General features: G+C 42.6%; 1 protein-coding gene across 5 annotated transcripts in view; it reads right to left on the bottom strand.

The window, feature by feature from the left end:
• myo6b (myosin VIb) overlaps positions 1 to 12755 on the bottom strand; it is a 96644-nt gene extending 83889 nt beyond the window's left edge. For 4 of the 5 annotated variants that reach the window (XM_029713963.1, XM_029713964.1, XM_029713965.1 and 1 more), the window contains exons 1-2: positions 12570 to 12752; positions 2960 to 3102 (exon numbers count right to left, since the gene is read on the bottom strand). In XM_029713963.1, the coding sequence (XP_029569823.1) occupies positions 2960 to 3076 (117 nt within the window). In that variant the 5' untranslated portion in view covers positions 3077 to 3102; positions 12570 to 12752. Of the gene's footprint in view, positions 1 to 2959; positions 3103 to 12569 lie in introns of all 5 variants that reach the window. The other variant, XR_003869575.1, reaches the window with a different exon arrangement.
• Positions 12756 to 13410: the final 655 nt, after the last annotated feature.

Here is a 13410-nt window from a genome sequence, read left to right as displayed (position 1 = left end):
TTAAAACTCGTTTCTCAACCACTCCACAAATTTCTTGCTAACAAACTATAGTTTTGGCAAGTCGGTTGGGACATCTACTTTGTGCTTGACACAAGTAATTTTTCCAACAATTGTTTACAGACAGATTATTTCACTTATCATTCTCTGTATCACAATTCCAGTGGGTTAGAAGTTTACATACACTAAGCTGACGGTGCTTTTAAACAGCTTGGAAAATTCCAGAAAATGATGTCATGGCTTTAGAAGCTTCTGATAGGCTAATTGACATAATTTGAGTCAATTGGAGGTGTACCTGTGGATGTATTTCAAGGCCTACTTTCAAACTCAGTGCCTCTTTGCTTGACATCATGGGAAAATCAAAAGAAAATCAGCCAAGACTCAGAAAACAAATTGTAGACCTCCACAAGTCTGGTTCATCCTTGGGAGCAATTTCCAAACGCCTGAAGGTACCACATTCATCTATACAAACAATAGTACGCAAGTACAAACACCATGGGACCACGCAGCCGTCATACCGCTCAGGAAGGAGACGCGTTCTGTTTCCTAGAGATGAACATACTGTGGTGCGAAAAGTGCAAATCAATCCCAGAACAACAGCAAAGGACCTTGTGGAAACAGGTACAAAAGTATCTATATCCACAGTAAAACGAGTCCAATATCGACATAATGGGGCGGCACGTAGCCTAGTGGTTAGAGCATTGGACTAGTAATGTTCCAAGGCCGTCATTGAAAATAAGAATTTGTTCTTAACTGACTTGCTTGGTTAAATAAAGGTAAAATAAAAAAATATGTAAATAATCTGAAAGTCCGCTCAGCAAAAAAGAAGCCACCGACATAAAAAAGCCAGACTAAGGTTTGCAACTGCAAATGGGGACAAAGATCGTAATTTTGGGAGAAATGTCCTCTGGTCCGATGAAACAAAAATAGAACTGTTTGGCCATAATAACCATCGTTATGTTTGGAGGAAAAAGGGGGATGCTTGCAAGCCGAAGAACACCATCCCAACCGTGAAGCACGGGGGTGGCAGCATCATGTTGTGGGGGTGCTTTGCTACTGGAGGGACTGGTGCACTTCACAAAATAGATGGCATCATGAGGTAGGAAAATGATGTGGATATATTGAAGCAACATCTCAAGACATCAGTCAGGAAGTTAAAGCTTGGTCGCAAACGGGTCTTCCAAATAGACAATGACCCCAAGCATACTTCCAAAGTTGTGGCAAAATGGCTTAAAGACAACAAAGTCAAGGTATTGGAGTGGCCATCACAAAGCCCTGACCTCATTCCTATAGAAAATCTGTGGGCAGAACTGAAAAAGCGTGTGTGAGCAAGGAAGCCTACAAACCTGACTCAGTTACACCAGCTCTGTCAGGAGGAATGGGCCAAAATTCACCCAACTTATTGTGGGAAGCTTGCGGAAGGCTACCCGAAAAGTTTGACCGAAGTTAAACAATTTAAAGGCAATTTGGCTAAGGTGTATGTAAGCTTCCGACTTCAACTGTATATACACTCAGGCTTTGGAGAACTCATTCAGTGAAAGCAAAGCACTGGGGAGTGACATAAGGTATAGTGCATGAGGTGGCTCTTTTTCCTCTAAATGATATTTTCCACCAGGTAACGCAATCCCCACACTTTCTGCTGCTGTTGCTCCCATTATTTATTGATTGCCTCTGTTAGTGACACTGATATAGCGCAGGGTTGTTTTACATACTCTTACATTTATCATATTATCTGTTCAAACATCTCTGTAATTCAGGTCAAGTGCTTTCTGAAAGGGGAACATGCTGCAGTGTACCAGCCAAGGATCTAACCCACACTGATACCATCATGTGGTAGCAAATTCAGCTCTTGTAATGAACCTAGGGTCAACAGAGGTTAGGTTTTCGATTAGGGCCGGGACGATACCAGCATCATGATACTCGTTAGTATCGTGGCAAGGAAACAAGACATAAAGTGGATATAACTTCTTTGGAAAACAGCCTTAATGTTGAAAACAAACATTATGTTGAAATCCAGTCACATTTGTTTATTTTCCAAGCTTTAGCACACAATATTTTACATACAGCAGGTTTTCATTTTTCATTTTTGCCATGTAAAAAATATTGCGATACCGGTATCATCACAGCCCTAATTACGACATTACGTTATTCACCTAGTGACCCAATAACAATGATTCGGCCCTCCTGAGTGGCGCAGCGGTCTAAGGCACTGCATCGTAGTGCCAGAGGCATCACTACGGAACCTGGTTCGAGCACAGGCTGTGTCGCAGCTGGCCGCGATCGGGTTACCCATGAGGCGGTGCACAATTGACCCAGCGTCGTCCGGGATAGGGGAGGGTTTGGGGATATCCTTGTTCCATCGTGCTCTAGCAACTCGTGGTGGGCCGGGCGCATGCACGCTGACTACGGTCACCAGCTGTACGGTGTTTCCTCCGACACATTAGTGCGGCTGGCTTCCGGGTTAAGCGAGCACTGTGTCAAGAAGCAGTGCGTCTTGGCGGGGTCGTGTTTCAGACACATGGCTCTCGACGTTCGCCTCTCCCGAGTCCATACGGGAGTTGCAGCGATGGGAGAAGACTGTAACTACTAATTGGATATCACGAAATTGGGGAGAAAAAGGGGTAAAAAGTAAAAAAATATGTATATAAAAATGTATAAATAAAATACAGGTTGGAGTGATTGTGTGACGCGTATGTAATACAGAACATAAGCAGACACATTCTAAATCACAGGTGTAAAACTCATTCCATGGAGGGCTGAGTCCGAGTATATGCTGTTTTTTGTTATTTCCTTTCAATTTGTGTCCAATTAAGACCTAGACAACCAGGTGAGGGGAGTTCCTAAATAAATCAATAACCTTAATTGATCAATAAGTACAAGGGAGAAGCTAAAACCAGCATACACTCGGCCCTCCATGGAATGGGTTTGACACGTGTTCTAAACTGTGCCAAGTCTGACTGACCTTGCCCTTCCGGTTGAATGGTTCGATGGTGAGGACGCCAGCTCCAATGTCCACGATCATGCCCAGTTGAAACCCATCGGTGGGGTGGGGCGCCCACACTGGCTTCCCATCCTCCATGGCTAACTACAGCTACCCTGTGGGCTCTGCACAACATGGAAAGAGGAGAAGAGTCAGGAGGTAGAAGCCTGATGATATGCATGCCAACAACAAAATACTACTGAATTTCCCCTTGTGGGGTAGTTTAATAAAGTATGAAGCTATTGATCTATCTACAAGTCTACCTTCTGTACATCCCTGATTGAATAAACATGCCATGCTTCTTACTTCATTCAGATAAACAAGTATAGGCATATACAAAATTGTATGGCAACATTCATCCAACCATGTAAGTGTGTGCAACCCTAGTGTGTGCTTGTTTTCCCATTCCATTGTCTTGTTATTCCCTTGATTGACAGATCCTGTAAAAGTGGATTTGCCATATAAAGGGAACAGGACCTAGGTATATCTCCAGAGAGACTCTCCACTTGAGAGCAGAGTTTGAGTCATTTTGACAGGGAGCCAAAGGTGGTGACTTCAGAGGGGACTTCAGTAAAACTTGGGCTCTCACAAACTGAAAGTGTACAATCAAGAATGAAGTGTAGTTTTTGCTTGGCAAAATAGTTATTGAGTGCTGCTAACAATGGTGCAATTACACTGTAAATCAAGGACTAATGCTAAACATTTAGCTAGCCATTTCTGGTCACCTAAATAGTTACTATTTGGCCTATTTTGAGACCAATTATATTTCAAAAATGCTTTTAGTGGGTGAACTGAGGGAGCCAAGCATGTACCAGCTGTTGATGGTGGCATAACAATGACTCCCAACAACAGCAGTCAGAACAGGAGCGTGAAATACACCCCGTCACACCAGCCCCTAGAGGTTTGATCTGTCACTGTGTGAGGGGTGACTGGAGAGCTCCATTGTACAGCATCACTCAGTGATTGTTCTCCTAGTTAGCAGCTTCCCAGAAGTGTGTGTGTGTTTGTGGTTTCTCAGGACAGAGGGCTTGCTGGGTGTTTGGCGGTGACCCAGTTACAGCATGGACGCCTGGGAGATTCTTCCAGTGCACTCGTTAATTATTCAGCTTACGCTTGGCCAATCACTTAGTGATTAGATCAACAATGCCTGTTAGCTTGGGCATGGAGCTGAACTCAAAAGCAGACTAAGTTTAGGCCTACAGTAAATCTACTAATGTAGGTCCTATGAGTACGTGGACTGTATTAGGTCAGTTCTGTAGTTGGTTTGACACAGGCAAAATCAATTTTGTTCCCAACATAGGGTGTGTCATCATTTGGCAGTGTCACCATGCAGAGGCTTACAATTATGTTCCAATGCTAGAGTTAAGGAACAACTGTGTGCACCAGAGCCATTCATCAAAAATATAAATTAAATAAAACATCCAAACATGGATTGACTTCAACATTCATACTCCATGCAAATCATCAACAAGCACACCCAACACATACAATAGTGCTGATAGCTGTACCGTACACTTAATTGGTAATCCCATGGTGTAGGGTTCCCATACAGAACTGACCCTTGGCTCAGCTATCCAATTAGTTTGTGGGATTGAGGTAAAATGTCAGAGATTGCAAAGTGCTGAGATTTAGCAACTGAAAAGAGGAATTGGCCTATACGTGGCATAGTCGTTACTGTACCAGCATGTCTAGGCCTAATCATATTTCAAAGCAATAGTCCTACATACATTATGGAGATAAAGGCTATTAAAGGTTTAGGCCCACTGTCATATTTATTCTGGTCTGATGTCCTAAATTTCATATTTTTCAGATATTGGCCTAGGCCAGCGGCAGTGGTGGGAAAAGTACTCAATTGTCATACTTGTGTAAAAGTAAAGATACCTTAATAGGAAATGACTGAAGTGAATCACCCGGTAAACTACTAAAGTCTAAAAGTATTTGGAATGGAATTGCTAAAATGTACTTAAGTATCAAAAGTAAAAGTATAAATAATTTCAAATTCTTTATATTAAGCAAACCAGACTGCACTTTTTTATTTATTTTTATTGACGGATAGCCAGGGGCACACTACAACCCTCAGACATAATTTAAAAATGAAGCATTTGTGTTTAGTGAGTCTGCCAGGTCAGAGGCAGTTGTTTTGGGTGTCAGGGAAAATATATGGAGTAAAAAGTACATATTTTCTTCAGGAATGTAGCGAAGTTGCCAAAAATATAAATAGTAAAGTAAAGTACAGATACCCCAAAAAACGACTTAAAAACGACTTAAGTAGTACTTTAAAGTATTTTTACTTAAGTACTTTACACCACTGGCCAGTGGTGGGCAATAATTTTTGCTTGAGAGCCACATCGGGATTTAAAAATTCAGCGGAGGGGCGCAGTTTTTTCCCGGAACAATTTGTTAGTCAAAAGCAATTTGCTGGCAAGAAAAAAGGCAGTTATTTGAGAATGTATAGTCCTAGGTCCATTATCATTTCTACATACTCTATCTACACTGAACAAAAATAAAAAATGCAACAATTTCAAAGATCTTACTGAGTTAGAATTCATAAGGAAATCAGTCAATTAAATAAATTGAATTAATCCCTAATCTATAGATTTTACATGACTGGGAATACAGATACCTTTTAAAAAATTTAGGGGCTCAGAAAACCAGTCAGCATCTGGTGTGACCACCATTTGCCTCATGCAGCATGACATCTCCTTCCCATAGAGTTGATCAGGCTGTTGATTGTGGCCTGTGGAATGTGGTCCCACTACTCATCAATGGCTGTGCGAAAATGTTGGATATTGGCGGGAACTGGAACATTCTGTCGTACACGTCGATCCAGAGCATCCCAAACGTGCTCAATTGGTGGCATGTCTGGTGAGTATGCAGGCCATGGAAGGAACTGGGACATTTTCAGCTTCCAGGAATTGTGTACACACCCTTACGTCATGGGGCCGTGCACTATCATGCTGAAACAGAAGGTAATGGCGGAAGGATGAATGGCACGACAGTGGGCCTCAGGATCTCGTCACAGTATCTCTGTGCTTTCAAATTGCCATCGATAAAATGCAATTGTGTTTGTTGTCCGTAGCTTATGCCTGCCAACACCATGACCCCACAGCCAACCATTGGGCACTCTGTTCACAACAGCAAACCACTCGCCCACACAACGTATACATGCTGTCTGCCATCTGCCCGGTACAGTTGAAACCGGGATTCATCTGTGAAGAGCACACGTCTCCAGCGTGTCAATGGCCATCGAAAAGTGAGCATTTGCCCACTATGCAGTCACTTTACCCCTACCTATGTACAAATTACCTAGACTAACCTGTACCCCCGCACATTGACTCGGTAGCGCCTGTATACAGCCTCGTTATTTTTTTAAATTTTTTTTTTACTTTAGTTTATCTAGTAAATATTTTCTTAACTCTACTTCTTGAACTGCATTGTTTGTTAAGGGCTTGTAAGTAAGCATTTCACGGTAAGGTCTACACCTGTTGTATTCGGCGTATGTGACAAATACAATTTGATTTGAAGGCGGGTATGGGTGCAAACCCACAGTTTCTTCAGCTGTCCGGGTGGCTGGTCTCAGACGATCCCGCAGGTGAAGAAGCCGGATGTGAAGGTCCTGGGCTGGTGTGGTTACGTATGTTCTGCGGTTGTGAGGCTGGATGAACGTACTGCCAAATTCTCTAAAATGACGTTAAAGGCATCTTATGAAATGAACATTCAATTCTATACAGCTCTGGTGGATCTTCCTGCAGTCAGCATGTCAATTGCATGCTCCCTCAAAACTTGAGACATCTGTGGCATTGTGTTTTGTGACAATACTGCACATTTTAGAGTGGCCTTTTGTCCCCAACACAAGGTGCACCTGTGTAATTATCATGCTGATTATCTTGGCAAAGGAGAAATGCTAAATAGCAGGGATGTAAACAAATTTGTGCACAAAATTCGAGATAAATACGCTTTTCGTGCGTATGGAACATTTCTGGGATATTTTCTTTCAGCTCATGAAAGATGGGACCAACACTTTACATGTGGGGTTTATATTTTGTTTAGTATAGTTTTAGACGTTCAAGAGTGGCCTGGAGTGTTTTTGAACCCAAAATAATAACCCCCACCTGAAAACATGGAGGACATTGGCGCAACCAATTCATTATTTATAACAAATCCTGCTATGCCCTGCGACGAACCATCAAACAGGCAAAGCGTCAATACAGGGCTAAGATTGAATCATGCTACACCTGCTCCGACGCTCGTCTTATGTGGCAGGGCTTGCAAACTATTACAGACTACAAAGGGAAGCACAGCCGCGAGCTGCCCAGTGACACGAGCCTACCAGACGAGCTAAATCACTTCTATGCTTGCTTCGATGCAAGCAACACTGAGGCATGCATAAGAGCATCAGCTGTTCTGGACGACTGTGTGATCACGCTCTCCGTAGCCGACGTGAGTAAGACCTTAAAACAGGTCAACATACACAAGGCTGCGGGGCCAGACGGATTACCAGGACGTGTGCTCCGGGCATGTGCTGACCAACTGGCAGGTGTCTTCACTAACATTTCAACATGTCCCTGATTGAGTCTGTAATACCAACATGTTTCAAGCAGACCACCATAGTCCCTGTGCCCAAGAACACAAAGGCAACCTGCCTAAATGACTACAGACCCGTAGCACTCACGTCCGTAGCCATGAAGTGCTTTGAAAGGTCGGTAATGGCTCACATCAACACCATTATCCCAGAAACCCTAGACCCACTCCAATTTGCATACCGCCCAAACAGATCCACAGACGATGCAATCTCTATTGCACTCCACACTGCCCTTTCCCACCTGGACAAAATGAACACTTATGTGAGAATGCTATTCATTGACTACAGCTCAGCGTTCAACACCATAGTACCCTCAAAGCTCATCACTAAGCTAAGGATCCTGGGACTAAACACCTCCCTCTGCAACTGGATCCTGGACTTCCTGACGGGCCACCCCCAGGTGGTGAGGGTAGGTAGCAACACATCTGCCACACTGATCCTCAACACTGGAGCTCCCCAGGGGTAGGTGCTCAGTCCCCTCCTGTGCTCCCTGATCACCCACGACTGCATGGCCAGGCACGAATCCAACACCATCATTAAGTTTGCAGACGACACAACAGTGGTAGGCCTGATCACCGACGAGACAGTCTATAGGGAGGTCGTCAGAGACCTGGCCGGGTGGTGCCAGAATAACAACCTATCCCTCAACGTAACCAAGACCAAGGAGATGATTGTGGACTACAGGAAAAGGAGGACCGCGCACACCCCCATTCTCATCGACGGGGCTGTAGTGGAGCAGGTTGAGAGCTTCAAGTTCCTTGGTGTCCACATCAACAACAAACTAGAATGATCCAAACACACCAAGACAGTCGTGAAGAGGGCACGACAAAGCCTATTCCCCCTCAAGAAACGAAAAAGATTTGGCATGGGTCCTGAGATCCCCAAAATGTTCTACAGCTGCAACAGAGAGCATCCTGACTGGTTGCATCACTGCCTGGTACGGCAATTGCTCGGCCTCTGACCGTAAGGTACTACAGAGGGTAGTGCGTACGGCCCAGTACATCACTGGGGCTAAGCTGCCTGCCATCCAGGACCTCTACAACAGGCGGTGTCAGAGGAAGGCCCTAAAAATTGTCAAAGACCCCAGTCATAGACTGTTTTCTCTGCTACCGCATGGCAAGCGGTACCGGAGTGCCAAGTCTAGGACAAAAAGGCTTCTCAACAGTTTTTACCCCCAAGCCATAAGACTCCTGAACAGGTAATCAAATGGCTACCCGGACTATTTGCATTGTGTGCCCCCCCCCCAACCAACCCCTCTTTTTACGCTGCTGCTACTTTCTGTTTATCATATATGCAGTCACTTTAACTATACGTTCATGTACATACTACCTCAATTGGGCCGACCAACCAGTGCTCCCGCACATTGGCTATCCGGGCTATCTGTATTGTGTCCCGCCACCCACCAACCTCTCTTTTACGCTACTGCTACTCTGTTCATCATATATGCATAGTCACTTTAACCATATCTACATACTACCTCAGCCTGACTAACTGGTGTCTATGTAGCCTCGCTACTGTGTATAGCCTGTCTTTTTACTGTTGTTTTATTTCTTTACTTACCGATTGTTCACCTAATACCTTTTTTTGCACTATTGGTTAGAGCCTGTAAGTAAGCATTTCACTGTAAGGTCTACACCTGTTGTATTCGGTGCACGTGACAAATAAACTTTGATTTGATTTATTTCCAGCAAACTAGATACGCCCCATTTTATTGCAACACACACTATCATTAATGAGAACCATCAATGGGGAGAACATTATCCTAAAAAGGGAAACAAAGGTTACACTTCAAAACTGCCTTCATGTCAAAGTCCCAACCAATAAAGACAGGGTAATAGACAAGACAACAGGTGTGGCCACTGCCCTACATCTGTTAGAGAAAGTGCGCTTGGTCAGTGTCTAGGTAAGGTTGGGTTAGCAAGCCATGAGATAAAAATCAGCCATAACGGGGATCTTGGAACTATGTAGTTAAAATAAGGAGCCAAGCTTATGCGAACAAGGTTTGTATGCTGAATATAGATATCCCTTAAATATTTAATAATATGCAAACTATACATACATACATACATACATTATACTTAAAAAGTCCACTGTACCACAAGGAGAACCAAATGTGAAGTGCCCCCTGCTCACTTGAGGTATTGTTATATTGCCCTGCTTTAAATTACACTGATCCCATCTTTACAATGGAGTTCTTGTTAAAGAAAAGGTTGACCCATCTTGAATGTTACATTGTTTTTGTGCATCTCTGAGTGATGTTCTATCGATTCCCTGTATAGAAAAGGTGTGTGCCTTTCCAAATCATGTCCAATTGAATTTACCACAATCAAGTTGTGGAAACATTTCAAGGATGATCAATGGGAACAGGATGAACTTCAGCTCAATTTCAAGTCTCATAGCAAAGTGTCTGAATAAATAAGGTATCCTTTTTCTTTTTTGAATAAGGCTGTAAAATAACAGAATGTGGTGCATTTTCATTAGTTTGTTACTGTAGGCTATACGTAAAAACCAAAAAAATCCAAAGTGTTCAAATAATTTTTTTTCGTGGACTGCCTTTGTTACAATTATGAAACAGAAAGCAAGTCTGTTGGAATGGGGTAACAGCTTATTTTTATAATGTCAAATAAAAATACCCCAACCACCAAGACGCATGGTCAGCAAGACTCGTGGTGAAATTGTGAAAACATCAGTAGCCTAAACATCATAAGCGCCAAACGTGCTTGGTAAAGTGAAATTCAGAACAAAAACAATAATGGCATTATAATGAATATAAGTGTCGATAGGACATTCAATTATTGTCTCTTTGTGCTTACATGGTGTGCGTCTTTACTCAATGGAATAGGTTAGAGCATGTCCATGTCACAAACAACGAAAGCTGGTGAGTGCGTTGCGGATGTTTTTTGCTTGAGATGTATGGTCTGCTCTCTTAGTGATGACATTTTGTGCTGATAATCGGCCCGTAGCATTGGCACCGTCTTCTATCGAAACGGTGCAGTCTCGTCCCCTCTCCTGTCTCAGATTTGGGAGAGCATGGCTCTTGCAATGACAAGATGGTGGGCTCAATTCCCGGACCACCCATACATAAATGTATGCACACATGACTAAATCGCTTTGGATTAAAGCAGCTGCAAAATGGCATATGTAAGACAGTGTTCCCAGGGCGGTTTTATTAGGCCCCCCAAGTTATCGGAGCATTTATTTATAAAAAAAGTGTGTGTTGGTGGGGGGGGGGGCATAAAACACCAGCAAATAAGTTCCAAGTAAATCTTATTTCGGAAATCTGTTCCAAGGTTTTCCCACACATCTTGTTCTGTCCTTAGCACAATACTTTTCCACAGTCCACTGCTTCCATGTTTCATGACCTCAACAGGAAATATCACCAATAACTACAAAGACATCACATAACTAACATCCTTTCTGATGTTTAAAGATTGAAGTCTGCCACAGTTTTGTCAACACCAAAGCAGCAGAGGGAGCATAAAGTAAGACATTTTAACACAAAATGGGCACAATGTTCAACATCAGAAATGCTATGCTACAGCATTATAACATTTCACATCTTGATAGTGTCTGTCATGTAGTCAACTATCACATTAATAAACCATCCACCTAATACAGGTCCCATTATGGGTAGCTTTGAGTCTACATGTGTCTACATCCTCTTATGGCTCGTAAGACTGAACGGAAGTGAGATATTTGTCAGGCCTGTTGAAGTATGTAAGGTGTGGTCCCCAGTCAGCCCATTACGGGGAAAAAAGTATGTGGGGTGATGCACAGACACCAGTGCAGTAATGGGGGAGACCAAGGTTCATAGGTTAAGGAGGGTTTCCTGGAACACACATACACAACGAACCTCCTACCTGCCTCAAGCTTCCTGTTCCCTCTATGGAAGAGAGGATATGGAAAATACCTTGGGATATCTGCTGTAGCCAGACAGGATGTAGGGAAGAGTGCAGTGGTGCTGGTGAGTCAGTGGTCAATGCAACATTAGCCTCCATCCTAAAGGAGGCCATTCGGGGCTTGTCAGAGAGTAACTTGTTTTTCTTAGCGGGCATTCTATCAAAATCTATTATTATACAGAACAGACAGCATTGACTAAGCACATTATTAATGAGCCTAATGCAGGGTGACCTAACTAGCAGACAGCGGGTTTGAAATGATTAGTCAAATATTATATCTGTTTGGGCTTCTTGCGATCAATATGCAGTCTACAAATTATTTGTAATTATGTTCCGGCACCATGAGCATCCGTTCAGGAACAAAATAACCCTGCGGCTGAATCTAGTTGATGATCCCTGGTTTAGTGCATTGGCTGTACATTCAGAACATAGCTACTTTGATGGTTAAACTCCGCTGTTGATAACCCAGAAGTATGCCACTAATATTTTTGTGATGCTTATTTCATGGCAATTCAAGAATCATGGCATGCACATCACTTCAATAAACAGTAAGAGCTACTTCATAGCTTTGTCAAACAATCATTGGATAAAACTATTTACTAGCTATTGTCTAATAAAAATGTCACATGCACATACTTACATTCTAACCTGACAGCTTAAGTCACATGTCGACATATTTACCTAGCTAAATATGGAGTATCAATCAAGACAATGGCTACATTTACCGAACAAAAGCAGGCAGGCTCGAGCTAGACAGTTATACCGTTATGAGCTAACTAGAGCCCTATAATAACATTCGCAAATGGCATGCTTAGGCAGCTTCTGTAGTTACAGCATTGTGAGACAATTCCACTTAGACATTTTAGAGACATAATGCAACGCGAAATTAAAATTAATGCGGATAATTTTAGCTACATCAGTATTTTTGACGAATAGTTAGTATCAATCTCATTCGTATTTGCAAACTGCGCTCGCTCCACCATCATCACATAGCTAGCTAACGATAGCTAGCCACTGCCAGTTAGCTAGCCACGAGCTAACAAGTGTAGCCTACAGGTTATATCTAGCTACCTCGCTAAATGGTTTGCAGGAATACTAAAGAGGAACTTACAACAATGTAGCCCTTAAACGATACGTCTGTATTCTTGATGTGGCTCAATGAAAAACTGGTTAAAATTCCCGCATACAAAATATAATTGACAATATCCGAACTCTTATTTTGGTACTCTGTCGACCGGTAATTCAGCAGCAGCCTACCCACAGCTGAGCAGACTGAAGTCCAGCTGGGAGGCAGAGATGACGTCACTGGGAATGCGCTTCTTTCCAGGAACAGTAACCGTCATCATAATGATACCTGTAGCATAAAGGTCGTGAAGTTGTATTAGTTGCAGCGTAACTTGATAATCTGCATTCGTATGTACTATATTGTCGAAGGATATTGATTCTCACTTGAAACAGATGAAAGTAATGCATTTGTCCTTGTTTAAATGTTGATAGCTACAGGATTGCTTTTAAATTATAATATTGGTTTCCCCTTTTCCCCAGATGATCATGGGGAAAAGTACAGAGGGCAGATGATAGATGCAAATTAGCATACATCACAATGGTTTCAATAAAAGGTGTGTAAGTTTCTACTTCAAGCTCATAAATATTTGAGAGACTGGTAATTTAAACACATCACCTGAAGACAACATATCCCCCATTGAAGCCTATAATGGGTTGGTAGATCTAATTAGGACATATGATACCCATTGCATCACATTTCCCACAGGGAGAACGCATATAAATGTGACATGAAATTTTCACTTTCTTTGTTCATGTTATAATCCTGTCCTCCATGTTCAGTTCACATGTCAAAGACCGCAACTGCACACAATGCCAGTCAAACAGTCGTTTTCTGGGTAACTGACCACAAGGGTGAACCATTGGAGGAATTAACCTTTATCCAACCA

Source organism: Salmo trutta, chromosome 25, assembly GCF_901001165.1.
Source record: "Salmo trutta chromosome 25, fSalTru1.1, whole genome shotgun sequence".
In the NCBI taxonomy this organism is placed as follows: Eukaryota; Metazoa; Chordata; class Actinopteri; order Salmoniformes; family Salmonidae; genus Salmo; species Salmo trutta.
This window is presented reverse-complemented; position numbering and strand designations above follow the sequence as displayed.